The sequence below is a fragment of the Sesamum indicum genome, linkage group LG8 (assembly GCF_026168435.1).
Source record: "Sesamum indicum cultivar Baizhima isolate 11 linkage group LG8, ASM2616843v1, whole genome shotgun sequence".
In the NCBI taxonomy this organism is placed as follows: domain Eukaryota; kingdom Viridiplantae; phylum Streptophyta; class Magnoliopsida; order Lamiales; family Pedaliaceae; genus Sesamum; species Sesamum indicum.
Window position 1 is genome coordinate 23,069,700 of NC_142664.1, and position 25,467 is coordinate 23,095,166.

The 25,467-nt window shown below is 34.5% G+C and overlaps 3 protein-coding genes across 6 annotated transcripts; 1 reads left to right on the forward strand and 2 right to left on the reverse strand.

The window, feature by feature from the left end:
- Window positions 1-991: 991 nt before the first annotated feature.
- LOC105168495 (uncharacterized) lies at window positions 992-4,455 on the reverse strand. Of its 2 annotated transcripts, XM_011088598.3 has the most exons (4): window positions 4,317-4,455; window positions 2,883-2,932; window positions 1,392-1,813; window positions 992-1,265 (listed from the first exon to the last, which is right to left on the reverse strand). In XM_011088598.3, the coding sequence occupies exons 1-4, from the start codon at window positions 4,453-4,455 to the stop codon at window positions 1,220-1,222; spliced, it is 657 nt and encodes a 218-aa protein (XP_011086900.1). In that variant the 3' UTR covers window positions 992-1,219. The 2 variants fall into 2 exon arrangements, with proteins under 2 accessions (XP_011086900.1, XP_088739754.1); XM_088883628.1 differs by lacking the exon at window positions 2,883-2,932 and having other exon boundaries at window positions 4,317-4,446.
- Window positions 4,340-11,921, forward strand: RBR1 (retinoblastoma-related 1). Of its 3 annotated transcripts, none has more exons than XM_011088597.3 (19): window positions 4,340-4,474; window positions 5,044-5,151; window positions 5,607-5,714; window positions 5,858-5,979; window positions 6,075-6,171; window positions 6,295-6,341; window positions 6,936-7,134; window positions 7,410-7,476; window positions 7,604-7,780; window positions 7,881-8,080; window positions 8,165-9,017; window positions 9,195-9,357; window positions 9,470-9,542; window positions 9,718-9,894; window positions 9,978-10,097; window positions 10,170-10,314; window positions 10,473-10,585; window positions 11,334-11,449; window positions 11,538-11,921. In XM_011088597.3, the coding sequence occupies exons 2-19, from the start codon at window positions 5,062-5,064 to the stop codon at window positions 11,686-11,688; spliced, it is 3,018 nt and encodes a 1,005-aa protein (XP_011086899.1). In that variant the 5' UTR covers window positions 4,340-4,474; window positions 5,044-5,061; the 3' UTR covers window positions 11,689-11,921. The 3 variants fall into 3 exon arrangements, with proteins under 3 accessions (XP_011086899.1, XP_011086897.3, XP_011086898.3); XM_011088595.3 differs by lacking the exon at window positions 4,340-4,474 and adding an exon at window positions 4,753-4,912; XM_011088596.3 differs by lacking the exon at window positions 4,340-4,474 and adding an exon at window positions 4,776-4,912 and having other exon boundaries at window positions 5,041-5,151.
- A 2,561-nt stretch (window positions 11,922-14,482) lies between these two features.
- LOC105168692 (uncharacterized) lies at window positions 14,483-21,227 on the reverse strand. The gene is made up of 2 exons (XM_088883567.1): window positions 20,298-21,227; window positions 14,483-15,388 (listed from the first exon to the last, which is right to left on the reverse strand). The coding sequence occupies exons 1-2, from the start codon at window positions 21,101-21,103 to the stop codon at window positions 14,605-14,607; spliced, it is 1,590 nt and encodes a 529-aa protein (XP_088739693.1). The 5' UTR covers window positions 21,104-21,227; the 3' UTR covers window positions 14,483-14,604.
- Between the last annotated feature and the right edge of the window lie 4,240 nt (window positions 21,228-25,467).

Below are 25,467 nucleotides of genomic sequence, written 5' to 3' on the forward strand. Positions count from 1 at the left end.
ATCACTTTTAATTAATTTGGTTAAAGTATTATTTATTTGTAGAGAATTATTTTCAATTATCTTTTAAGGGGCTGTTTACTTTGGGGCCATTAGGTTGAATAAGACAAATTGTATAACTTTGTTCACTTTACCATATGGCATAAGCTTACTGTTTTTGTTACATAAATCAACTCACCACTTGAGGTGGGTTAATCTTTTGTTCCAATTACCTTGTACCCCCACCTTCGAATTCCCACTTTTTCCTACCTCCCGCCACCCCTCATCGCCGTTGTTGTCCCTCAATCTTTTTCCCCCCAATCGAATCCTCTAGTTAGCTGCTGTTAGGATGTCTTTTCCCCCGCTGCAGCAAACCCGCCCTTCTTTCCTCCTTCCTCCCCCCTAAGAAGACTGGTCTTCTTGCTTCCTGATATTGACCTGGGGTTCTTAAATTGGTTGGACTGCAATCTTGAAATGGTTTGTAAATTTTCAATGGAAGGTATTTTCTACTATCAAAAAATAATAATACTAAAAAAAGAATAGAGAGCTAGTTTCTTTGAAGAAGACAAGAAGAAATCCATTTAAGATATATATGTTTTAATTATTTGTCTTTGATTAATATAAAATGAAGGTAAAAAAGTAAAATGCCACTTATCATCATACATATTCAAAAAATGAAGTAAACATGAAATTGTGTTTAATCCCACCTATACAATAAATAAAAGTAAAGTCTCTATAATTAATTCCGAGTTTTTCTATCACACATTTATTAATAACCAATCCTGTAATCCAAATAAATCCATACCCAAAGTAAACAAGAACAACTCTCTTCACTGTCAAATAATCATTACACTGAAATATATATGCGTAACAATTATTTATATATATTTTGATCTAATATATATATATATATATATATAGAGAGAGAGAGAGAGAGAGAGAGAGAGAGAGAGAGAGAGAGAGAGAGAGAGAGAGAGAGAGAGAGAGAGAGAGAGAGAGAGAGAGAGAGACGAAATTAAGAAATAACACTGCAGAACCCTCTTATTATATACTGGACCAAAACAAAACAAAAACACAATGAATAGACCTCACTCCTGCAATGCAGAGGGGTAGGAAATATTAAAAAACGGGGACAATTAGGGGTACGTACATAGCTGCTTCATATATCTAACGCGATTTGCTAGTATTATTATTAGTATTTACAAAGGGCAGGAGATGCAGAATCCCAATTTCTCCTCCTCCATCAATTGCGGACTCCAACTGATTTTAGGGTTTCAATTTCCCTGGAACTGCAACATTTCAGGAACCAAAGAGAAGAGAACCCATACGTTCGGTTAGTTTACAAAAGAAAGCTCCCTTTGGACCCATGATTTCAATATCGTCAAATCATACATGATAATTTACGAAACACGTACCGACTGTAAGCAGCACGGGCAGGAGCGTTGGCGGTGTGCTTGTTGTCCTGGATGTGAGCAACCTTCCTGAGGAAGGACTTAGTCTCGAATTTGTCAGCAGATCGGATAATAGCATCGGGGCTATCCACCTCCGGAATGCACTCCCTCCTCTTCTTGGTGACTTGAACCGACGGGGAATGGAAGAGCTGTTGCTTGGCAGTGTGGATAGCGATGCAGCAGGCGACACCAACCATGCCTCCCATCAGCCCTATCACCGTCCACATTGGTCCATATATAGCACCCAAGCTCCCCAGTCGCCCGCCTTTGCTGGAATGTTGATGCATTGCGCTAGTGGCAACAGAAGCAGCAGCAAATTTGGGAGTAGTGGATGAGGCCAGACTCCGAACCGAATATGGTGTGTGCAGTGATGATCTGCATTGTTTCTGTTGCACCAACAACCCTCTCACTTTTTCAGAATCAATTATATTTTTCCCATTTAAATGCAATTTTAGTCCTCTAATTATATATATTTTCCGTTTTAATCCTTTAATTTTTTAAGATTTCAAAATGATCATCTACCTTTGTTTAATTGCTCAATTTTGATCCTCCTTTCATTGGAATTTCTGTAAAGTTGCCAGAAAATGCCATCTAGATCTGATGTGGTATTAATTGACACATCATATTAGGAGAATTTTATATATATACACAATTATATATATACTCATATACATGGTAGTTACGGCCAATCGCCGCTTCAGAGGTGACAGCTGCCCTAGTTCCCCAACACAAAAGCCGTCGGCCCCAAGTTGCCCAGACAACAGCGACGCCCCTTCCTTCTCTGGACGACAATCGTCGTCGCCAGAGGTTGGCGGCGACGGTCGCGGTTGCCTGAGGCGGTGACCAGCCATCGCCATAGCTATATATTTATACTATATATGAGATATATACATATATATATATGTAATTATATATATACACAAAAAAATGAAAAGAGGAAAAATGCATTATTTTTTTTTTTAAAATAAAAAAATAATTTAATATTTATAAATTATAAAAATAATTAAAAAAGATTTTTTTAAAAATAAAATCTAATGTACTGATCCAAATCAGCCCAAATAGTCAATAATATTTTAGTCCCTAATTTGAAAGTACACATCAAATTCAAGTGGTATTTTGGACAACTTTAGAAAGATTCCGAAGAAAGAAGGACCAAAATTGAACAATTAAAAAAGTTAGAAGACCATTTTAAAAAAATTAAAATAGAAAATGAGTATAATTAGAAGACCAAAATTGCCTTTAATCCTTTAACACATCAAAGTTTGGAGGGGTGAAGCTAGTTTTCTTTTTATTATTATTATTAAGATTTTTTACAAATTAATATATTGCATTTAACCAGAGCCTTTGATTCATATATACGTAGATTGCTATTTGTGTATATATAGTAGTGCAGAAAATATATAGAAGAAGGGAAAAGGACATGAGAAATGAGGTAATTAGATGAAGGTAACTCACCAGTGCATTGAATGCCATGTTGAATTGGAGTGAGAGATAATTATGAAATCCTGAAAATGATTAGGGTTAATTACGCTTATAAATTAAAATGGTAATGATGGATGTATGCATATGCTTAATTTATATATACAATTAATTATTTTCTATTTATGATGATAAAGTTAACGAAATAAGTGGGGTTTCATCCACAAAGATCGTAGGTAGTTCCAGAATTTGAATGTTTCTTCAACTATTTCTTTCATCTTGTTTTTGTTTAGGGTAAGGGGAAATAGCAGCTTTGGTCCTATAAGTAAGAACAGTTTTATCTTTTGTCTTATTTATTACGGAATTGATATTTTTCATTTCGTAATTTATAAAAATTAATACTTTTGATCTTAATTCACTTGTTTGTTTATAATTTAACAACCTAGGCACGTGGCTGTTAAGCGTTAAATTGTAGATAGAAAAATAAATGAGGATCAAAAGTGCTTATTTTTATAATTTATGGGATTAAAAGCGCTAATCCTTTAATGAATGGGACAAAAAATAAAACGAACCTAACTTATGACACTAAAAATACTATTTCCTTTTTAGGGTAAATTTGATCGCCTGAAACCTCTTAAAATTAGATCTAGTATAAGATAATTGTTACTTTTGAAAATGAAAAAAAAAGAGATTATTTTATTTTAAGAACCGATATGTTAATATTATGTTCGCAAGAATTCAAAATTTTTTATTTTTTATACAAGATAATTACATCAAACCATATAAAAATATTTAAAAGAAATGGTCTCCTTTATAAAAAAATGACTAATTTGATAATTTTACAAATATAAACGACTAAGTAATAAAATTAAACTTAAATTGACCATTTTATCCTCCAAAATTCAAACTACGGCTATATTTTTGCCAAAAAATGGTCAGGACGACCAAATCGAAACAAAAATTAAAGTTTAAAGATGCTACAATCAAAAAATAAATTTGAGAGATTAAAGTGATTTTTAACAAAAAATATAAGGGACCAAATATAATATTTACCCAAAATTTAGGTACAGATTGGTCAAAGGTATAAAACATAAATTAAAAACATGTTTTCTCAATTTATTTCTAACAAAAAAAAAACTGATAAGTAATTAAATGAAACTATTACAAACATCCCTAAGCAGATAAATAATTTTTGAAAATATTTCTTTAAATTTTTCAAAAACATTATTAGGGATGAAGTCTTTAAATCAAAACATTTTTCATTAGATTACAAATTCTCTTAAAATAAGCCGTCACAGATGTTACTATAACATAATACTATTTATTTTCTTTGATGCCTCATAATTAATTAAATTAAAGTGTAATTAAGAGTATAATTTCTGATATTGTTTACTCAGAACACAATCAAATTAAACTGAGTACATATATGAATCAGGTCCAGGTATAGTTACAGGTAGATCCTCCACTCACCGCAGCCATAACGATCAGGTTCCCCGCAGCCGCTTTCAGTAGCCAGAACACCAGAGCCACCGCCGGCATTGCAACCCCAGCAGGCGACTAGACTATCAGAGCGCCGTCGCCGTTCTACCACCGCCGCCGGAGCAATCATATTTTCATTCTCCGGTCATGTATGTATTTTCTTTACCTTCTCTCGGGTCGAAGTTTAATCTGATCGGAGTTCGTTTTGCGTTTGAAATGATTGTATGGATTGCTTGGGGCGGCCATTGTTCTTCGCATTTTTTGGGCTGTAAGAAAGGGGATAAAGATGAGGGAATCTTTTCGTTGGGCGGGCAGGGGAAATTTTGGCGGTAAAATTAACCTAATAGACACGTGTCGCGAGCTCAATGGCCCGGCATGTATGCATGTCGGCTATGTGTATGGTAATAGGGCATGACATGTGCATAGGATGCTGTGGATTTCCCGCGCTAGCAGAGGTGAGAGGGCTTATTTTCCCCAAATGCCAAATAGAAAATAAAGAAAACCCAAAACCCCTCTCTCTCTCTCTCTTAGAGATAAGGGAGAAAGCATCAGCAGCACTGCAGCTAAAGATAGTAATTTCAGCAAAGGTTTTTCAGTTTCAGCCATTTTAATTCCTTCTGGTTTAGTTTGCTACTTAACTAGGGTTTGTTTCTTTTGTGGTTTTTCCATGCGTAATTTTTGTGTCTTCTTAATTTTGTCCAATATGTGTATTTAGCAGATCGGAGATCTGAAACATATGGCGGAGCTAAAGAAGATTTCGAGCCCTTCTCGTCCGGGAGATGGAGGTGGAACCACCATTGAAGCTCGATTCGCTCATTTTTGCAAGGTTTCTCTCTCTCTCTCTCTCTCTCTTTTTCCCCTTCTCTTTCAATTTTTACCTCTGTTATATCACGATTTCCTCCCTGCTTTTACTGTATCTTTTGTGGCATTTGCTTCTTTAGTTCCCAAAATTTGACCTTAATGTGTTTTTCCTGTTTTATGTAATTGTCTGGTTTATGGCTTTTGGTTTTTCCAATTATAAGATGATAATTTCCTTTACAAACACAACAAGCATACAGTAAATTTCTTCTCTTTCATATCATGGCTCAAGTTCTTTTGTGTTTCTTGAGATAATTGATGTTCTTGTTGTTTGGATTCCAATTAAGATTACTGAGGGTAATTTGGCTTTCTTTTTTATTTTTGGTCAAAATTAATTGTAGTTGTCACGTGATACAGCTTTGAAGTTGGGCATAGGATTTTCTAATGAACTGTGATTTGCTTTTCTCCCTATCTCATAACCAGAATGATCTACGGTTAGACGAGAACAACTTTTTGGCGCAAGCGACAAAGCTGTTTGACGAAAGCAAGAATCTTCTGTTGGCTAATATCTCTGCTATTGGAACTGGGACAGTATGTGATTCCCTTTTGCTACTTCTGCCTTTTTCCTGTCACTGGCTGTGGTGGTTCTCATTTTTATTGATTATGCTGACTCGTCAGTTGACATTTTATTTCAATCTTACTTTGTTAATGCTTATCAATTTATTGTATATTAGCCGGATGAAGCTGAACGTTACTGGTTTGCATTTATTCTCTACTCGGTGAGGAGGCTCAATGATGGCGGCCTTGTAGAGAAGGGACCCACTTTATGCCACATATTGCGAACAGCAAGGCTCAAGTATTTTCCTTCTTCGGATCACTTTATTTTTTGATCATATGTTAGGTAATTGGCAGTTTTAGATCATTGGCATATTTTTTCATCTTGCCATGCAGCATTATTGACTTTTACAAAGAACTTCATCAGTTTCTCATCAAGGTTGGATCTATATTGAGTAAGCTTTATGGTGGAGATTGGGAAAAGAGACTCGAGGTAATTGAGTGATCTGATTATCTTACATTTGAGCAAGACTTGCTGTTTCATCTGGCATGTTTTGCCTTGTCCTTCTAGTTATTCGGTCCTGTATTTATGCCTAATTCTCAGTTATTCCATCAGGCAAAGGAATCACAAACCAACTTTGTTCACTTGAACCTTTTGAGCAAGTAAGTATACATTAAATATCTATTCTTCTCCTTTGCTTCTGCCGTTGCTGTTATGTATTTTCGCTATTGATCACTCAACTTAACTATTTGATCATGAATTATATTTCTGAGGTTACATAGCATTCAATTATCATGGACACAGGAGAAGAATGGTTCTACCATATTTCATTTTGATCTTTTAACATTTTTACTTCTTATTACTAATGTAGTCTATTTTTCGGTGCAAAACTTGGTTCCGAAATAAAACTTATCAAATTTTAAGTGGCTTCTTATGGGTCCTTTCTTCAGTGCAAATCTTATACTCTACGGTTGCTGTTGAGCTACATGAATAATTAAATTACTTTCAGAACTATTAGTACTTGTCAATCATAATCAGGACTTGTATACTTGGTGATAACCCTTCACTACTCCATCTCCCCATGGGAAATAAAATTACCATTCATGCAAAAGTAAAATAGTTTGTGTCAAGGGCCATATTTGGTCATAGATACCAAATATTTCCTTATTTGGATTAATGACTTGTTTAACGGATGAAATTGCACTTTTTCCTTTCCTTTAAGTCCTCAGTGGATTCTTGTTGACTTTCATTGCCAGGAAATACGAACGTGCGTATCGGGAACTGTTTGCAATAGTTGATGCTAATAACGACAAGCATCAAACAGTTGCCAATTCCTCTGTCTGTGGATCCGACTATTACCGCTTTGGATGGTTACTATTCTTGGCGCTCCGTGTACATGTGTTCCGCCTTTGCAAGGACCTAGTAACATGCACCCATGGTCTAGTTTCTGTATTGGTTAGTAGATTTTAATAGTTTAGTTTGTGAACAATGAACAAGTATCGTTGATTTTTGGCTGGAACAAAAGACTTTCAGGGAGAGTTAAATTATGCATCTTTTTATGTAACTTATACCAATTATTGTGTACTATAAGACGAAAAGAAGATCAAGGTTATGGGTATCTTTATATGCGTGGTCCTGTTTCAGCAGACTGTGTATAATAAGCTAATTCCTAAACTATTTAGAAAACAGTGACTAATTTTTACTAATGCTTCATGTTCAACTCTTCACAGGCAATACTACTTATACATGTTCCAGCTCGTTTGAGAAATTTCAACGTCAATGATTCTGAACGCATTGGTAAGTCTTGATTCAGTATTTTCTCTCAATTGAGAAAAAAGGTTCTGTAATTCATTTGGCCATTTCATGCTTTCCTTGTGGCATTGTCTTTGCTAAAGGGTCACTCGATTTGCTCTCTTATTTGTAGTTATGAAAGATGGCAAGGCTGACCTTCTTACATCACTTTGCAATATGTATGAGACCTCAGAAGATGAACTAAGGAAAACTTTGGAAGAAGCAAATAACTTGATAGCTGATATATTGAAGAAGAAACCTTGTTTGGCTTCTGAACATAAACATGAAAACTTGGAAAAAATCATCACAGGTTAGTTCATTATGTTGTTACTAATCTATGATTTTCATTCTGATGTACTGTCCATCGTTATTCATGCTTCCTTTGATATTTTTATTATGTTGAACTGCAGATGGTTTGATCTACTTTGAAGATTTGATGGATGAATCATCTTTGGCTTCTAGTGTACTTTTACTAGAGAAAGATTATGATGCTGCAACTAAGAACAAGGGTGATTTGGATGAGCGTATTTTTATTAATGAGAATGACAGCTTGCTAGGTTCAGGGAGCTTATCTGGTGGTGCTGTAAGCATGAATGGGAATGAGGCTAAGGTTGGTTTGGAGTTAAATGTTCAAGAGTCTCTAAACCAACAAATCGCTGTTGCTATAACTGTGTTTTTCTTTTTTGCACTTCAGAGGAAACTTGACGCTATGTCCTCCCCAACGAAGACAATTACAAGCCCATTGTCTCCTTACCGCTCTCCTGTAGGTCATTTGAATGGTATTGCAGTTGGTGGCATGTCCAAGATGGCAGCTACTCCTGTCAGCACAGCAATGACAACTGCGAAATGGCTACGGACAGTTATAGCTCCACTTCCATCCAAACCTTCGGCAGAGCTGGAGAGATTTCTGTCATCATGTGACAGAGATGTGACAGCTGATGTCACAAGGAGGGCTCAAATAATACTTGAGGCTATCTTTCCATGTAGTGGTCCAGGGCAAAATGCGAGCTTGATGGACAACATATGGGCTGAACAACGTAGAATGGAAGCAATGAAGCTTTACTTCAGGGTTCTGCAAGCAATGTGCACAGCAGAGTCCCAAATTTTGCATGCGAACAATTTAACTTCTTTGCTAACCAATGAGAGATTCCACAGATGTATGCTTGCATGTTCGGCCGAACTTGTTCTTGCCACACATAAAACTGTAACGATGTTATTTCCAACTGTGTTGGAGAGAACTGGAATAACGGCTTTTGATCTCAGTAAGGTGATAGAGAGCTTCATCAGACATGAAGAAACTCTTCCGAGGGAACTCAGAAGGCATTTAAATTCCCTAGAAGAACGACTATTGGAAAGCATGGTTTGGGAAAAGGGCTCTTCAATGTACAACTCGTTGATAGTAGCAAGACCAGCGCTTTCTGCAGAAATAAATCGTCTTGGCTTGTTAACTGAACCTATGCCATCCTTGGATGCCATTGCCATGCATATTGACATGTCGTGTGGGGTTTTACCTCCCATGCAGTCCTTGCTCAAGCACGAGAAACAAGGTAATGATTTATTTGACTTTTGCATTGTGCCAGATCACGAGAAAGATTGTTTCTTTAAAGTATTAGTCTAAGACTGAGTTTCCTTACAAGGTCCAGAAATGTAGTTTGTTTGGAGATTATGCTTATTTCATAGTTAAATATTGCTTCCAAGTGCTGTACTTGAAATAGTATTTCCAGGTCAAAATGGAGATATTCGTTCACCGAAAAGAGTGTGCATGGAATACCGGAGTGTATTAGTTGAGCGGAATCCCTTCACTTCTCCAGTGAAGGATCGCCTTTTGGGCCTGAACAATCTCAAACCAAAGCTTCCACCACCTATTTTGCAGTCTGCATTTGCCAGGTATTTGCCCCAAAAGCTCTAGACTCAGGAATATCTGTCTATTACTCTTTACCAATTGGCCTTCTTGTGTTCTAGTCACTTGTCCACTATATTATGTTCTACTTTTTTTCAGTCCTACAAGACCGAATCCAGGTGGTGGAGGGGAAACGTGTGCAGAAACAGCAGTCAATGTGTTCTTCAGCAAGGTATGTGATAAGACTAATGCTTGCGGAGATGGTGTTTGCCAATTCTCTTATAGTTGGGAACTTTTGAACTGCTATCTCTTCCTTGCTGTGCTGTGTTCCTGCATTTATGCTACATTGACTACCTGTTTTTTTCACCCTTGAGTACTAAATGCGAATTTTTTCTTTATTCTATTAGATTATCAAGTTAGCTGCTGTCAGAATTAATGGCATGGTTGAAAGGCTACAGCTTTCGCAGCAGATAAGAGAGTGTGTATACTGTCTTTTCCAGAAGATCCTTGGCCAGAGGACAACTCTGTTCTTCAACCGGCATATTGACCAAATTATCCTCTGCTGCTTTTATGGAGTTGCTAAGGTCTGCTACAAGCTGCTTGCTGATTTTGAAGCTGATTCTCTTCTACTCTTCGCAATTCTCTGATGTCCAGGTTTGTGTTGCAGATATCCCAGCTGAACCTGACATTCAAAGAAATCATTTTCAATTACAGAAAGCAACCTCAATGCAAACCACAAGTTTTTCGCAGTGTCTATGTTGATTGGACAGCTCCACGCCGCAACGGGGTATATCACTTTGTACTTTTCCTCTTGATTTGAGATCTATTGAACCTAAGCATTTGATTTGTTTTGAAACAGAAAAGTGGTCCCGATCATGTTGATATCATCACTTTTTACAATGAAATTTTTGTTCCTGCGGTAAAGCCTCTGCTAGTTGAGCTTGCCCCTGGTGGATCAGCACAAAGTAGTTCACATGGCCCAGAGGCCAGGAATAATTGTGATGGTTAGTGCTCTTAGTGGATGTATTTTTTTTTTACCAAGATTCCCTTCTGGCTCTGTTCGAGAAAAGAAAAGGAAGCAAATAAGCAAAAGAAACAAGCCTTTTCGTTTCATCTTATATGATATCGTTATAATTCTTAATGATATATTATGTCCAATTAGGTCCATGTCCAGCATCACCCAAACCATCTCCATTTCCAAGTCTCCCGGACATGTCCCCGAAGAAAGTATCCGCAGCACATAATGTTTATGTCTCTCCATTGCGATCATCTAAGGTATGAAGTTGCCCCAGTTCACTCCTTTCCCCCTTTCTGTCCATTTGTGACTTCTTGCTTTATAGAGAGATCCTGGAAACTTTACATTTTCTTCTGCTATCTGTTGCTTATTTGTGAAAACTTGGAGATTTAATGCAGATTCAAGCTAGAAAAGAAACTGGGAAATGTAACAAAGTTAATTTCTTAATGATCAATTTGTTCACCTTTATTTTGGTTTCCTGAAGTCTTTTCTTACTCACCTAAGTTCTACCCTCTGGCTTAGTAATGTTATATAACTTGCATGCGAAACTTTAGTTGTGTTCCTTTCTTTGGTCATTTCAATGTTATAAGATAGTGTTTGGCTAGTCCTGTTGTACTTTCTTAGTAAGTGCTGTTGTCTGACAATAACGGTTATTTTCTATTTGCTCAATCAAGCTACTCCTACAACTATTTGTAATGTTAGGAACTTGCATTTGCATCTCTCTCTAGTTCAGGTAATCTGGAGGGAAGTTTCCCCTTAGTGCATGTTATGCTGTAGGCTAATAACTGTGTTTTTACAAGTGTAAACTTGACTTTCACCCTTCACATCCTTTCAAACTATAGTCGCTGGACAATAACTTCAAAATTATTTCTATTGAGACCAGTTCATGACTTGGTGATGAATACAGAACTTGAGAAAAAAGATTCAAGGGTCCGTAGATTTCTATCTGATGGATTCATTTTGGGTGCTATCACATTGTTTGATACTATGAGCTGATAAATTTTACAGATGGATGCATTAATTTCACATAGCTCTAAAAGCTATTATGCTTGTGTGGGAGAAAGTACTCATGCTTACCAGAGCCCTTCAAAAGACCTGACTGCTATCAATAACCGCTTGAATGGGTAATTTCGAATTATATACCAACAATCCGCTGATATGCAGTAGTATTGATTCCATATGATATAAAATGATCTCCTTTGCAATTTTCAGAACTCGGAAGCTTAGAGGAACCCTCAATTTTGACGATGTTGATGTTGGCTTGGTAACCGACTCTGTAGTTGCTAACAGCCTTTATGTTCAGAATGGAAACTGCGCATCTTCATCACACATGCACTTGAAATCCGAGCAACCAGACTCATAAATTCACAGCTGTGTATTTCTCCGCTTTGTAGATATTTGCTTTTCTATTGCCCCCTTCATTTTTCTTTTTACTTGGCCAAGGTCATAGGCTAGATACAACCATGGGGTATGATATGAGCGGTGAGTTATTATATAATGGCCGCCACTAATCCCAGGTGCTATACATGTTACTCTTGACCCGAGAATATGTGATGGTGCTTCATCAGCTATGTAATAAAGTTGCATTTTGCCCTCCGCTATTGCTCACGTTCTAACGGTAATCTGAGTCCCTTCCCTTGAAATTGTATAAGTTGAGAGTGGTTGATGCACATGAGTTGCATGGGCAGGTTATACAAAGTGGCTTGCTTCATTCTTCCACTAGGTCCAATGCTGTGAACTCATTTGCTGGATTGGTGCACAGGTTGTCCTTTACCACTAGGTTAAAGGTCCAAAAGATGCTTTTAACTCCAGAAACTATGAATGAATCCTATGAGAGAGTTGCGGCTGAAATTTCAATTCGATGTGTTGTTGACTATAAAATCTGCATATCAATCCGGACAGCACATTGCAAAACCCACTTAAGAATTTTCAGATACCAAAGTCGAATTGAGAATGAGCAAAGTTATTTTAAGACTTAGATTTCTTTTATCATTAATTGGAAAGTATCTTGTGATTGTATTTGACGAAATATACATTTATAAATAAACGCATCATTTATTAGTTATGAAAAAATAGTATATTCATAATTTTATGATAGATTTCTATCATTCAATCCTGTTGTATGAAATTTTTTATTTCTAAAGTTGATAATTTTTTTAATTGATGGGGAAGGAAACAATTAATTCTATCATGTGTAATTCTCTTCCTTATATAATTGATATCAGGGTAAATAGTATAATTGATCCAAAAAGTTTGCATTTAGAATATTCTAGTCCTTCATTTCTTGACGTATATTCCTAGATTTTAGTTTTTGTTTAAATTTGGTTCCTTTGATCATTTCTCGATAAAAATGGAATGATTGTGACTTTTTAAAGGGTAAAAATAGTAAAATTAAGTTTGATTTATTTATTTTAGGTCTTTAAATTTGTAAAATTAGTTCCTTTTTAGATGAATTTTTTTTTTTTTTATATTTTTGTATGTTGAATATATTGTAATTATTTTATGTGAATAATAAAAATTTTGAACTCTTGTGAACATAATAATAGCATATTGCTTAATTTAAAATAGATAGTCTTTTTCACACTTTCAGAAGCTACAAGAAAAAATCAAAAGTTATGGATAATTTTTTAGACTTAGCTAATTTGAAAATATAATAAAATAATTTAGGTCAATAATTTGGGGCATGTTTGGAATTGATTTTGGCGAGTCGGGGGCGGAGTATGAGTTTTGTATCGGACCCACTTCTGCTTATATTTTATATATTTATTATTTGTATATAACACATTATTAATAAAAAAATTATAGTATTATATGTAAATTCTTAAACAATTTTGCTTATATCTAACACTACGTGAGAAATAAAAAAAATAAAAAATTAATTTATAAAAAAATTAATAATTTAGATGAATAGTATATTTTGTCTTATACAGTTCTTTTAGATAGATCATTATGTTAAGGTATTTAAATTTAAACTGATATTATTTATTAAAAAATAAAATATTAGTTGTTTTATTTTTTGTATTATATGATTCATTGTAGATCTTAAAATGGTAATACTTGATGAGAAAATTAATAATTTAGATGAATTTATACATTGGGTTATATAACTCATTGTAGATTGAAAATTATGTTAAGATACTTAAATCTAAATTGATATTATACATTAGAAAAATAAAATATTAGTTGAATGTATTTTTTGTATTATATAATTCATTGTAGATCGTACAGTGATATTATTTGATAAGAAAATTAATAAAAAGATGTATTCGCTCCATTGCCATTTGTAGATTTTAAAACTGGCCGTTAAATATGCTTAAACCTCTACATCTTAGTTGTCTTAAAGTTCATACAAGTTCGATTATACAATATAGAGATGTTAGTTGAAAAATAAGTCTAGGCTAGGAGATCTTATTCCCATCCCAAATCCTGTTGCAATGTCCATCGCAAATTAATTCAAACTTTTTTGGGGTTCCCCCCAAAAGAACTTTTGATTTGCGATGGGCTTTAGGACTATTTTGCTACGGGCATTTGGATTTTTAATTTTCCACTAATATTTTTGTATTCCGCCAAAAACTAATTACAATATGGGGGTTGGGATAGAATTTTTCGATAGGCTATGCGCTGCGAAACAGCCATTAGATTTGCGACAGTCATGGGAATTTGCATCAGTACTGACAGAAATTATAAATTTGTCCATCTCTCGCGACGGGATTACTAATGGGCAAGGAACTATCAAAGAAGATGTTGGACTTGCCATAAAAAAAGTTGTATTTTCATTGCAAATATTATTCCAAAATTGTGACACCGCAAAATTATTGCACTGGGGTCTTTTGATGGGAGTTGATGAACTGACTTTGTGACAGTATTTGCAAGGATAGATTCGTTGAAAATTTGGGTTTTTTTTATTTTTTTATTTTTGAGTAGACACTTGTTGCATTCGAAATTTGTCCAAAAATCTGTTGCAAAATTGAGATGGAATATGCCCGTGGCATAAAATATATATTTTTTATATTAATATCATAAAGGTATTAGGATAATTCAATTAATCTTTACATAAAAATCACATTAGTATATTATTGTTATATATCCTGTAAAAATATATGTTTTAAATTATAAACATGACATATGCGTCAATCACCACTTACAAACATCATAACACACCTCTAACATTACAGAACCCTTTGAGAACAATTAAAATCTTACAAATGAAACACAGATAGCGTCACCCCTTAATTTAGACTCGAGTGGGTTAAGAACCCTTTTCTTCATCAGGAAGTAATCAGAACCATCCAAAGTCGGAGAAACTGTTTCCTGCATTGTTCATCGAGTCGTCGAACCCCAAATAAGCCTCGGCTACATCATACGGAGCTGTTGCATCCATGCCCAGTTGCTGTTCCGACAATTCAAGATGCCTCATGTCATTCAGAACTTCATTTCCAATTTCCGACAGCACCGGCAGCTCCCCAGAGTAGCAGCTGCTTGTGATGTCCGGTGGCAATGGTGGCAGCTCATGGGCGGAGTCAGGGGGTGTTGTCTGATACTGGTATTCACTATTATCCACCTGGTACATACTCATGATGTTAGCATTTGTGTTGTTCTGATTCCAGGCATCCCCCGTCAGCTGAAACCCTGGAAATTGGCTCGTGTTGAGCTCATTCTGCCCGAAGAGAAACAGCTGATGGTCTGTTGGATTATGATCAGAATGCTGGGAATCAGCTAATAGCATCAAGAAGTCGTGGTTGGTTTCGTCAGGAGAGATGATGGAAGTGACGGATGAACCAGGAGGCATGTCCGAGTACACGAAGTTGGTGCGCGTCCTGGAGCCACGCATGGAGCGTGCAGCCCTGTCGTAGGCCAATGCCGCCTCCTCCGCTGTGTCGAAAGTGCCCAACCAGTGCCTTTCTTTCGTCAACGGGTCTCTTATCTCAGCCGCGTACCTGCCCCACGGCCGTCTTCTCACGCCAAGAAACCTGTTTGTTGATGATTCTTGCTGGTTTTGCTGCTGATTCCCCTTCCGTTTGCTCTTGGAAGGTGAAGGATCATTTGCTCCTGACTTGTTCATGCTATCCGTTTAGATCGATATTACAAGACGTAAAGACAGATACTGGCAGTTCCACCAAATGTGAGGGTTCCTGACGATAAACAGTTTAAGAAAGAAGGATTAGAATTTGGTTGTTAGTTGATGAGTCCTGGAAGTTGCATTTGGTGTGTTTAAATAAGGGTTTCTGCTCAGTTTTTTAAACAGATTGATGAATACATTAATATAAAGAAGAAGTGGAACATGGGCCTGGTAATTAAGCATGCCCTATACTAATTGGGTTAATCATTAAATGCATCATTATTAGCTATTAATTTCTCAATCTGTTTAGATTAAACATTATTCCTCCTACTGTGTTAGATGAATTATGAATATGAATGTGAACAGTTTCTCAAAGTTTTAACGTGCTGCAATTATCCTACATACACATATGTGTGTTCATTTGTTGTGTCTTCACCAGATTTAGTATATATAATTTGATATTTACTTATACTAAAAAAAAATGCAAGCAGGTTCAAGAAATATAATTTATAACATAAAATTTTAATTAAGAAAACTGGAATAAAAATATTATTTTATTTTTAACTATATATATGATTGTGCCATTGTAGAAATAATATATCATTTTTAATTATGAGAGTAAGTCAGAATATTTTTGGACATAAAATTATTTTATTATTGTAATATATAGGAATCTTATAGATTGAATCAAGTCCAACACACGGTGCTTCTGACCAGTCATTAAGAAAACTACGATTTTTTCTCATGACTAATTATAACTATCATAGTGAGAAGGAAAAAAGACTATGATACTTTAATATTAATTAACCACAACTTAATAACAGTTATTAGTTGTTATTTTTGTATATAGGACTAAAATATTAGCCATATTAGAAAATACATCACATAGTTTTACCATAGCTAAAATTATAATTCTTTTTGATTAACCGCAATCGAAACTGATTATTCGATCATATTAATTTTGTTTACCATAATTTTTTAATCGTACATAGTAATCTATATATATAATGTAGGAATTAATTCATTCTTTTGGTAATGAATTGAGAAAAAAAGAGTTTATAGTCACGTTGAAAATGTATTGTTGCCCTAATTATCCGTCCCGTTCATTTATCTCGTACAAAAAAGATAAATTATATTGATGTCTCTTGAGATTAGATCAGTTATACAAACACTAGTTGTCCTTTGCAAAATTATAAGTATGTTCTTTGCGATTGTAGTTATAATTACAAGTACATCTCCTATTTAGTTGGCAAAATTATAACAAACATCCACTAAGGCTTAAATGCATTATTGGTCCTTTAACTTAAGACATTTGGCATTTTCGTCATTCAGTTTTTTGGGGTATTATTTTACTCCTCCATGTTTTTAATTTCAAGATTTCATCTTTTTTGTCGTCGGGGTCCATCTTTCTCTTTGGAAAAATGCATGTGTATCTCACGTGAACTTTTAAAAATTGGCTACTGTTTCTAGTGGCTTATTTTTTTTATGCATTTTTGTCCTTTAATTTTTTTGAGTAGCATTTTATATCTACATATATATTTTAATATTTGCGATTTCAATTTTATTTTTGTCAGAGTTCACTATTCTCGCTGGTGGAGGTGAACGAAAAATAATATTCTTGTTTTGTAATTTAGGATCTTTCTACTTTTGGTTCAATTGGTTATGAGATTCTCATTTTTAGACCCATAATACATTTTCGTTAATTAGATATTTAACAAAAAAGACCACGCGATTGTTAAGTGCATGGAATCAAATGTGCCACCTTTGAAAATTATGGGACTAACAGTGAATATTCTATAATCACTGGAACCAAAAGAGTAAAGTACCTCATTGCTACGTACTATGCGGGTGACATCTTCGGTTAAAATATCCAACGGAAGGTCTATGGAGCTAAAAATGCTACATTTAGATCTATGGAAACAAAATTAATAATTCCGTTACCAATGGTACTAAGAATGAAAAAGCCTTAAGCTACAAATGAAAAGTGTTATTTTCCCTCTTTATGACCTAGATTACGGATAAAAAAAATGTATTTAATCCCATCTTCTAAGGTACATTACCTTAAGAAGTGTACCTATAATCATATAAATAAGAGAGGACATTGGTGTAATTAGACATAATTTAAGAAAGTAATGATACAATTAAGATATTGCTTATGTAGATTTGTGCTATCAAATCTTTGGGCTCTCAGTCTGGGGGAAAAGAATACATAACAAATCTTGGCATGTGGATTTAAGAAAAAAGAAATCTAAGACTAATGATAAGACGTACTGGAAAGATGGAGGGGCATAGTTTGATTAGAAGTAATGTCCCACAGAGGCATGCATCCTTTCCTGAGATTACACTACTTTTTTCACGTCACTGCAACTCATGATTGCGTAATTCTTTGTATGTGATTCAATCATGATTTGTGTGATTGTAGGGAGGAGATGGCCTAAATCCAAGCTGCAGAATTAATGAAATAGGTATAAAATCGCAGAAAATTAATTAAAAATGTCAAGAAGGTAGCTTAATATTTTAAAAGAGAAGCATTCAATCCTTGTTGTAGTCTCCAATCGCGTGATTTATAATGAATTTTTGTGTTTTCAATATTCAACTACCACTTAATTTTAGCATCAACATACAAAAGAATGAGGTGTGTTGAGATGAAAAGAGTATAAAAACTAAGTGCTACTTCAATATTTGTACTCTTAATGAGGGCCAAATTTACAATATATTGTTAGATTTGGTGACTGTTAAGCAAATTGTTGGCCATTGTAGAAAAGTATTCATTATCTGGAATAATGCAATTGAAATACATAAAAATATTTTATAGTTGAGATTAATATATGTTCATAATTTGCAATAAATTTATGTATTTATAAATATTAGTATTACATTGACGTAATTATCATCTTACATTGTTGAACAACATGGATTAATCGGGCCTTCAAAATTCTGATCAAACTTACAGAAAAATACATTTGGTAAAGTTTTAGACTTATTGAATATACGGATGTCGAGATATGGAACTCGAAACATAAAAATAATTATTCAAATTGGTGTATTATTGAATCAGGCCATGTGATTTTAAATCATACCGTCTGATATGATCTAATGGATACAGTCTTATATATAATTAAATTTGGTATGAATCGGGTGTCAGAATTTTAAGATATTGTAATTGTTGATTAAACTTTTTTTTATCTCAGTATATATATAATTAAAATAATTAAAATTGTTCAACCATCACTATTATTATTATTATCATTATTTTTAGATTAATTCATAGGAATCACTAAATTTTGACATAAATTTATAAGTAATAAAATAGATTGCACAATGTATAGTATGTATCTTGATATAAGTATAAAACTCGAAAATAGATAAAAAAAATCATAAGTGAATTTACTTATCAATTTAAAAAAAGTATAATAGAATACAATTATATATTAAAATATAACATAAAGTTTATATGTGTCATATTAAATAATAATTTTTAGTTATAAAAAATATTATAATTTATTAAGTTGTTGATTAAATTTATTTTTATATAAAGATTAAATGTATAAATAAAAATATCACAATCTATGATTATCCAAAATAAAATATATGATATTGATTAATAATTATAATATATGGCCAATTTTGAATATAAAATTGATAAAGTATTAAATATGAAGTTAAATATATAAAAAAATAGAAAAAGCTCGCGAGCCAGTGAACAGAGAGAATTGAGCTTGAACTCGAATTTTTTGAGATCGAATCGAGCCAGCTCGACTCGTTTGCCAGCCCTAGTTGCATTGTGGAAGCGTTGAATCAGCAGAAGTTAAAAGTATAATGCTTCAAATGCGTGGTTTGACGGTAGAGTTCTGGACGGGCATGTTTTTATTCGTAAGAAATTACGAGATGATCTATTGGTGCCCACGATCGTCTTTTCGAGGAAAATGAAAAATGCACTTGAGGACCAAAATTGAAAAAAAATTCAATTTATGCGATGCAATATGAGAAAATCATAATAAATAGGACTAAATTAAAAAAAAAATCCTAATATATGAGACAAAAATGCAATTTCCCGTATACTAAGATATTTTTGGATTGAATTTCACAGATTTCTCAAATAATTCAACATTTAGCCGATCTGATGTTAATTTGTTTAGGTTGGTTAGAACTCTTTCTTTTAATACCCCGGCGCTCTGGCAATGGTCGTTGTCCTCCAAACCAGAAATAGAAAGGTCGAGGACGAAGGAGTCGTCCAAAGGTGAGGAGAGCGTACCTGGAGCTGTGCCCTCCTTTGCAGGGTGTCACCGTCACTGGCAATTTAGCAAAAAAAAAAAAAATAATAATAATAATAATTAAGTTTGCTTAATTAATTTAATTAAAAGTATTTTTTTAAAAAAAAGAAAAAAAATAAAATTTTAAAGAAAATTGATTTTTTAAAAAAACTTAAGAAAATAATATTCCCTCCAAACTGTAAATAGAGTTAATATCATAAGTTCAGTCCCTGGATTACCTTAAAATACCTGACAGAAGATAAAGTTTCTTCTAATTAATCACAAAGCTCCAAAATAAGGTGCACTTATCTTTAATTATTCTCTCGTATTTGTATACTAATTATATAACCTTGTCCTCATCATTTAATACAAAAAGCCACAGAACATCATGTTATTATCTGCAACGACCACAAAATTCATTTATATCTATACTTAGAAAAAGTAGTTGATTACTATAAGTTGATGGCATTACATGGAACAAATTAAGAAAAGAAAACAAGAAGATATTCAGAAAGACACACATGGAGGATGGATCCTAAATCCAACAAACCAACACAAATTCCCCGACATACGCATCTCCTTAACTTAAACTAATCAATGTCTGGAAAATAAACCCTTTTTTTCATCTGGGAAATCGAAAATCTAAATCATGATCAGAACCATCCGAAGCCGGAGAAACTGTTCCTGCCGCTGTTCATGGAGTCGTCGTACCCCATGTAAGCCTCGCCCACGTCGTATCCATGACCTGCATCCATGCTCAGCCGCGGCTCCGACAGTTCAAGGTACCTCATGTCATTCAGAACTCCGTGTCCCAATTCGGATAGCACCGGTGGCTCCCCGGAGTAGCAGCTGCTTGTGATGTCCGGTGGCAACGGCGGCAGATCATGGGAGGCGGAAACGCCGTCACTGGGTGTTGGGCGATATTCGTATTCACTAGTACTCACCTGCTGCTCGTACATACTGATGTTAGCATTTGTGTTGCTGTTCTTCCAGGCGTCCCCAGTCAGCTGGAAGCCCGGATACGGGCTGGTGTTGAGCTCGCTCTGCCCGAAGAAAAACAGCTGCTGCTCTGCTGTACTGTGATCGGAATGCTGAGAGTCAGCGAAGAGCATCGAGAAATCGTGGCGGGTTTCGTCAGGTGAGATGATGGAAGTGACGGATGAACCAGGAGGCATGTCGGAGTAGACGAAGTTGGTGCGCGCCCTGGAGCCACGCATGGAGCGTGCCGCCCTGTCGTAGGCCAATGCCGCCTCCTCCGCAGTGTCGAAAGTGCCCAACCAGTGCCTTTCTTTGGTCGACGGGTCTCTTATCTCAGCCGCGTATCTGCCCCACGGCCGCCGTCTCACACCAAGAAACCTGTTTGTTGATGATTCTTGCTGGTTTTGCTGTTGCTGCTGACTCCCTTTTCGTTTGCTCTTGGAAGGCGAAGCAGCGCTGGCGCCTGATGACTTGTTCATGCTATCCATTTATGGGGTATATAGACAGGTAGATTAGATAGCCCTGACAAAGATACTGTTAAAGTGAGATTTCCTGACAATGAACAGAGTAAGAAAGAAAGACCAGAAAGAGGCAGAGAGAGAGACTGATCAATTTCAGTTGTTTGTTGTTATGAATTCTGGCAGTTGCATTCGGAGCTGTTTAAATAAGGAGTTCTTTCTCTTTGCCTTAGTTTTTATTTTTTTATTCCTTTCTCTTTTAGCTTTAATTATGAATAAAGAAATAGAAGGGATTGATGAATATATAAAAGGAGTAGTGGAACATGGACCTCCAAAAGGTCATCTAGAGACAGGGTCTAAACTAATTGGATTGATCATCACATGCATCATTATTAGGCATATGCATCTCTGAATCCAATGACATTATGGTAATTAGTGTTTGTATCCAGAAATCAAATATTATTCCCTCCAATTATTAGATGAATGAATGAAAAGTTTTGCAAGTTTCAACGTGCCCGAATTATGAAATGCAATATGTATATGGGACTCTCAAGAATTGCTTGTTTATGCCGATTTCTTTTTTATATTTTAATTCTTGATGTATTTTCTATTCTGATTAACTTATATAAAACCTTTTCTAAGTTATATAATAAAAGAGGAGCAATATTTATACACATGATATGTATATATTAGATCCAGATTGTTATTTATGTATAACCTATTGGATTGAACATCCTACGTACAAAGTTACGTAAAAGAAAATAGCCAAACCACCTCCTAAACTTTTAATAAAATGCAGCATGATTCCCTAATGCATGAGGTAGTGATCAGCTTCGTTTTCAAATATTCAGGGTTGCATTGTTGATTTTTATTTTTTAGGAAGATCTTCTGACAATTATGTGAAGATTCTGGTCTCTGAGTAATTTTTTATGAGAAAATTGCACGTTTGGTCCTATGACTATATAGAGTTGTGGCAATTTTATTTTTTTGGGATTTAATTTGACAATGAAACTCCTACGATATGAAAAAATTTGACACATGAAGGACAAATTCCATAGAAAATTGCAAATATGTTGGAATTTGACATATGTCTCTCACGTGAACCCCATATTCTGGCCAAATTGCAACTTCCAGCGAATTTTGTTCTTAACATACCATTTTTTTTTAAAAAAATATATAGGGTTTAATTGCCAAATTCAATTTCAACTTAACTAAGACTACCACTACCTTATAATTACGAGACTAAAAATTATAATTCCCTAATTTTTGATACTATGGTAACAATTTTCAGCATTTACTTATTTGAATTAGTAACTATATATTATGATAAAGATGTTCTAATATACTCGTATTTAGGTAAGTTTTTCAACAAAATCAATTTTGAAAAATTAACTAAGACATTTCACAATAATGAAGGACTACTGAATCAATTATATATATATAATAAATGTATCATACTTTCTTCATGGTTGATTTGGTTTAGTCTAACCTAATTTCAACAAAAAAATTTCCCAAAATAGAATAAGTTGTTGTTGTTCCCAGTCTTTTAGAGTAATTTGATTGGATGTTTGATGGGGATTAAGAGAATTGCCATAAAAAGACCCGGATCAACGACCCGATCTAGAAGACCCGCCGATGGAGACCGTCGATCTAAATAACATCACCTGAGCTAGGATGACGACATGTGGTATAATGCAAGTGGACCTTCCAAGCAGGCAAGTAGACTCACCCAGATATTATAAGTACCCTACATTTATAATAAGACATTTATTACACTGATAACCCACATTAGATCGCTTGAGACCGCATTTAGATCGCTTATTCTATCTCGAATACTGCATTGACTTAGGCATTGGAGGGTCTTAGTTGGAGATCCCCCAACAAGCCTAATAGTGCTCTTTTTCTCAAGTTTTAAATTTTTCCAAAGACGTGAGATAATTTGCTAACTGCGATCTGAATCAGATATAATTAATGAAAAAGCAATCGTGTGATGCCCTGCAAATGATCTTTCTTGGCATGTGAATCTTAAACAAACTTAGTTTTGGAACTAATCATAAGCCGTACTGGAAAGAATTGAGTATCATATGCAGTTTGATGAGAAGTAGTGTCCCAAAATCAGGACTAAAATCATCTGTTGTGATATACAACTTTTTGCACGTCTAAAGAAGACTATGTATAACTCATGATTGCTCAATTCTATGTATGTGATTCAATCATGATTTCAATCGGATTGCTTGCAATCATTGGGCTCACTGCTCTAATCATTCTTGTATGAGGTTTCCATACTTGCAACCATCACGGCCATTTTGGTTATCATCATAATGGTGTTATTGAAATCGCCAAGAGCTTAGCAGCAACATCAAGTTGTTATATCAACGTTCCGTAATGTTAGATTTAATTATATAAATATTTTTTATTTTTTTATAAAATTATAATTATATTTTTGAAGAATGTTAGTGTAATGTATCTTAAAAAGATATTTATGTAGAATTTCATCACTGAATAAAGAGTGTACACTTGTAATTCTAATTACAACTTCAAGAATTTATACTTATAGTTGTACAAAGAATAGGAGGTGTTTGTATAATTAGTCTTAACCTCAAAGAGTATCAATGTAATTCACTCTTGTTATAACAATATATGAAAGCAACTTTTTGTAATGAAATCGACGTCGACTGGCTCAATCAGTAAAAACGGGCTACTTGCAGTCAGCTGCTGGCTGTGGGGTTTGAACTTTAATTTTCTATCAATGTGAGGATTTTATTAATAGATACATTAAAATAACGTTGTAAGCAACCTGTGTTTTTAGAGGTGTGTAAATCCTAAATGATAATTGAGGTGGATACCATCCACATTTTTTATAACTAAAAAAGTTTTGTGATAAATGATATGATGAGCAAAGGGTTGATAAAAACACTACTGAAAAAATGGAGAAAATACCAGCATCCCAAGTCCTGAACATTTTACATCCAACAAGAGTCACTGGAAAGGCAACATGTGTAAAGGTAAAATGTTAGGTTATTTCAAGAAAGCATGTTCCGAGGAAAAAGACTCCAAAATAGAAAGAATTTTGTAATGAGAGCAGGAAAGAGCAAAACTGGGGCCTTTGTTTAATAGTGGGAAAATTATGGGCAATATGATAATCTCAGCCATGTGCATCCAATTTAAGCCAAATTAAACTCATTATTTCAAATCCCATGTTCCTCAACTTTTTCCCTAATCCAAATACATGGTATATTGGCTTTACTTTTTCTTGTTTTTCTCAGTGTTTGTAAGGTTGATTTCATGAGAATATTCAAATTCTTGGAAGTGTTGGGAAGGAAGCATCAATACTTGTCGGATCATACGACAAAGCTACTTATTGTGAGGTTGTTTTCTTCTTTCTATGTAAGGATTGTGTCAGTGGGTAATTTATAATTATCTTTGTAAAACAACCTATGATCATAAAAACATGTCCTAACTCATGTTGATGATCGAAGATGAAGCCACCAGAACCCTATTTTAATAAAAACAAGCTTAACCTTGGATTTTCATTGATATCTAAACCAAAGCATAAAACAAGAGAAATGAAAAAGGTTAATTGGGTTCCATGTGAGGGGGGCACCTATCCCTTGTCTTTTAGTCCAAAAAAAATATTTTTTTTGTACTACCTAACATATAGCCCATGTCACACACAACACTTTACATGGGTAATTAAGTATGGTTTTGGATCAAGTATTCACACTAACTACTATTTGTGGGACAGGGAATTCAAGAAACTAAATGGGAGAACATTTATGTGGTTGAATTGAACAAGGACAAAAAAATTTTAAGAGCATTTTATGAATTAAAGAAATTTTGTAGTTTGCTAATTCAATAATTGACATAGATTCTTTAAGAGGGAAAATGTTTTCATTATTGATAGAATAAGTTTTATACTTGTCACGTGATTGATTGACGTTTCAAGAATTTTTTTTATTTGTAATTAGTAATAAAAGTTGAGAAATTGTATGTGGCCAATGAGATCTTGCATCACTGATAAAGGCTGACGTGCCAGTACTCTTCACTTAGTAGATTTGAATTTGAATTGTACGATGTAGGTGTTTGCATTTATATTAAAATTTGAACCCAAGATCTTTAAAAAGAGATTTTGGAACCCAAATTGCTCGGTTGTCCCCTAGGGAACAAACAACATATTATATGGTTAATTGCATTTACCTCATGTGAAAAATATTAATAAACCGAACGAAACCCAAAATTTTATAAAAAGAAGCTCACTGTCTCCCACATCAGAAGTACATTGCTCTTTTCGTAAAAGCTCAGTGGGGACGTATTGTATTTTCATTAGGAGGGTTTTTTGCCTATTACAATAAAAGTCTATTACGTTTAACGTGTCTGTGATATAACTGTTCGTT

Bases quoted from the DNA above. Each gene is read 5' to 3' on its own strand.
- LOC105168495 (XM_011088598.3), bottom strand. From the start codon at position 4,455: ATGATTGCTCCGGCGGCGGTGGTAGAACGGCGACGGCGCTCTGATAGT. The intron at 2,933-4,316 runs GTGAGTGGAGGA...AATCATTTTCAG, and splicing joins ACCTGATCGTTATGGCTGCG to GATTTCATAATTATCTCTCA. The intron at 1,266-1,391 runs GTACGTGTTTCG...GAAATGTTGCAG, and splicing joins GCCCGTGCTGCTTACAGTCG to TTCCAGGGAAATTGAAACCC.
- RBR1 (XM_011088597.3), top strand. From the start codon at position 5,062: ATGGCGGAGCTAAAGAAGATTTCGAGCCCTTCTCGTCCGGGAGATGGA. The intron at 7,135-7,409 runs GTTAGTAGATTT...AACTCTTCACAG, and splicing joins ATGGTCTAGTTTCTGTATTG to GCAATACTACTTATACATGT. The intron at 7,477-7,603 runs GTAAGTCTTGAT...TCTTATTTGTAG, and splicing joins CAATGATTCTGAACGCATTG to TTATGAAAGATGGCAAGGCT.
- LOC105168692 (XM_088883567.1), bottom strand. From the start codon at position 21,103: ATGGATAGCATGAACAAGTCATCAGGCGCCAGCGCTGCTTCGCCTTCC. The intron at 15,389-20,297 runs GTTCTGATCATG...CTAAACGGATAG, and splicing joins AGTTTCTCCGGCTTCGGATG to CATGAACAAGTCAGGAGCAA.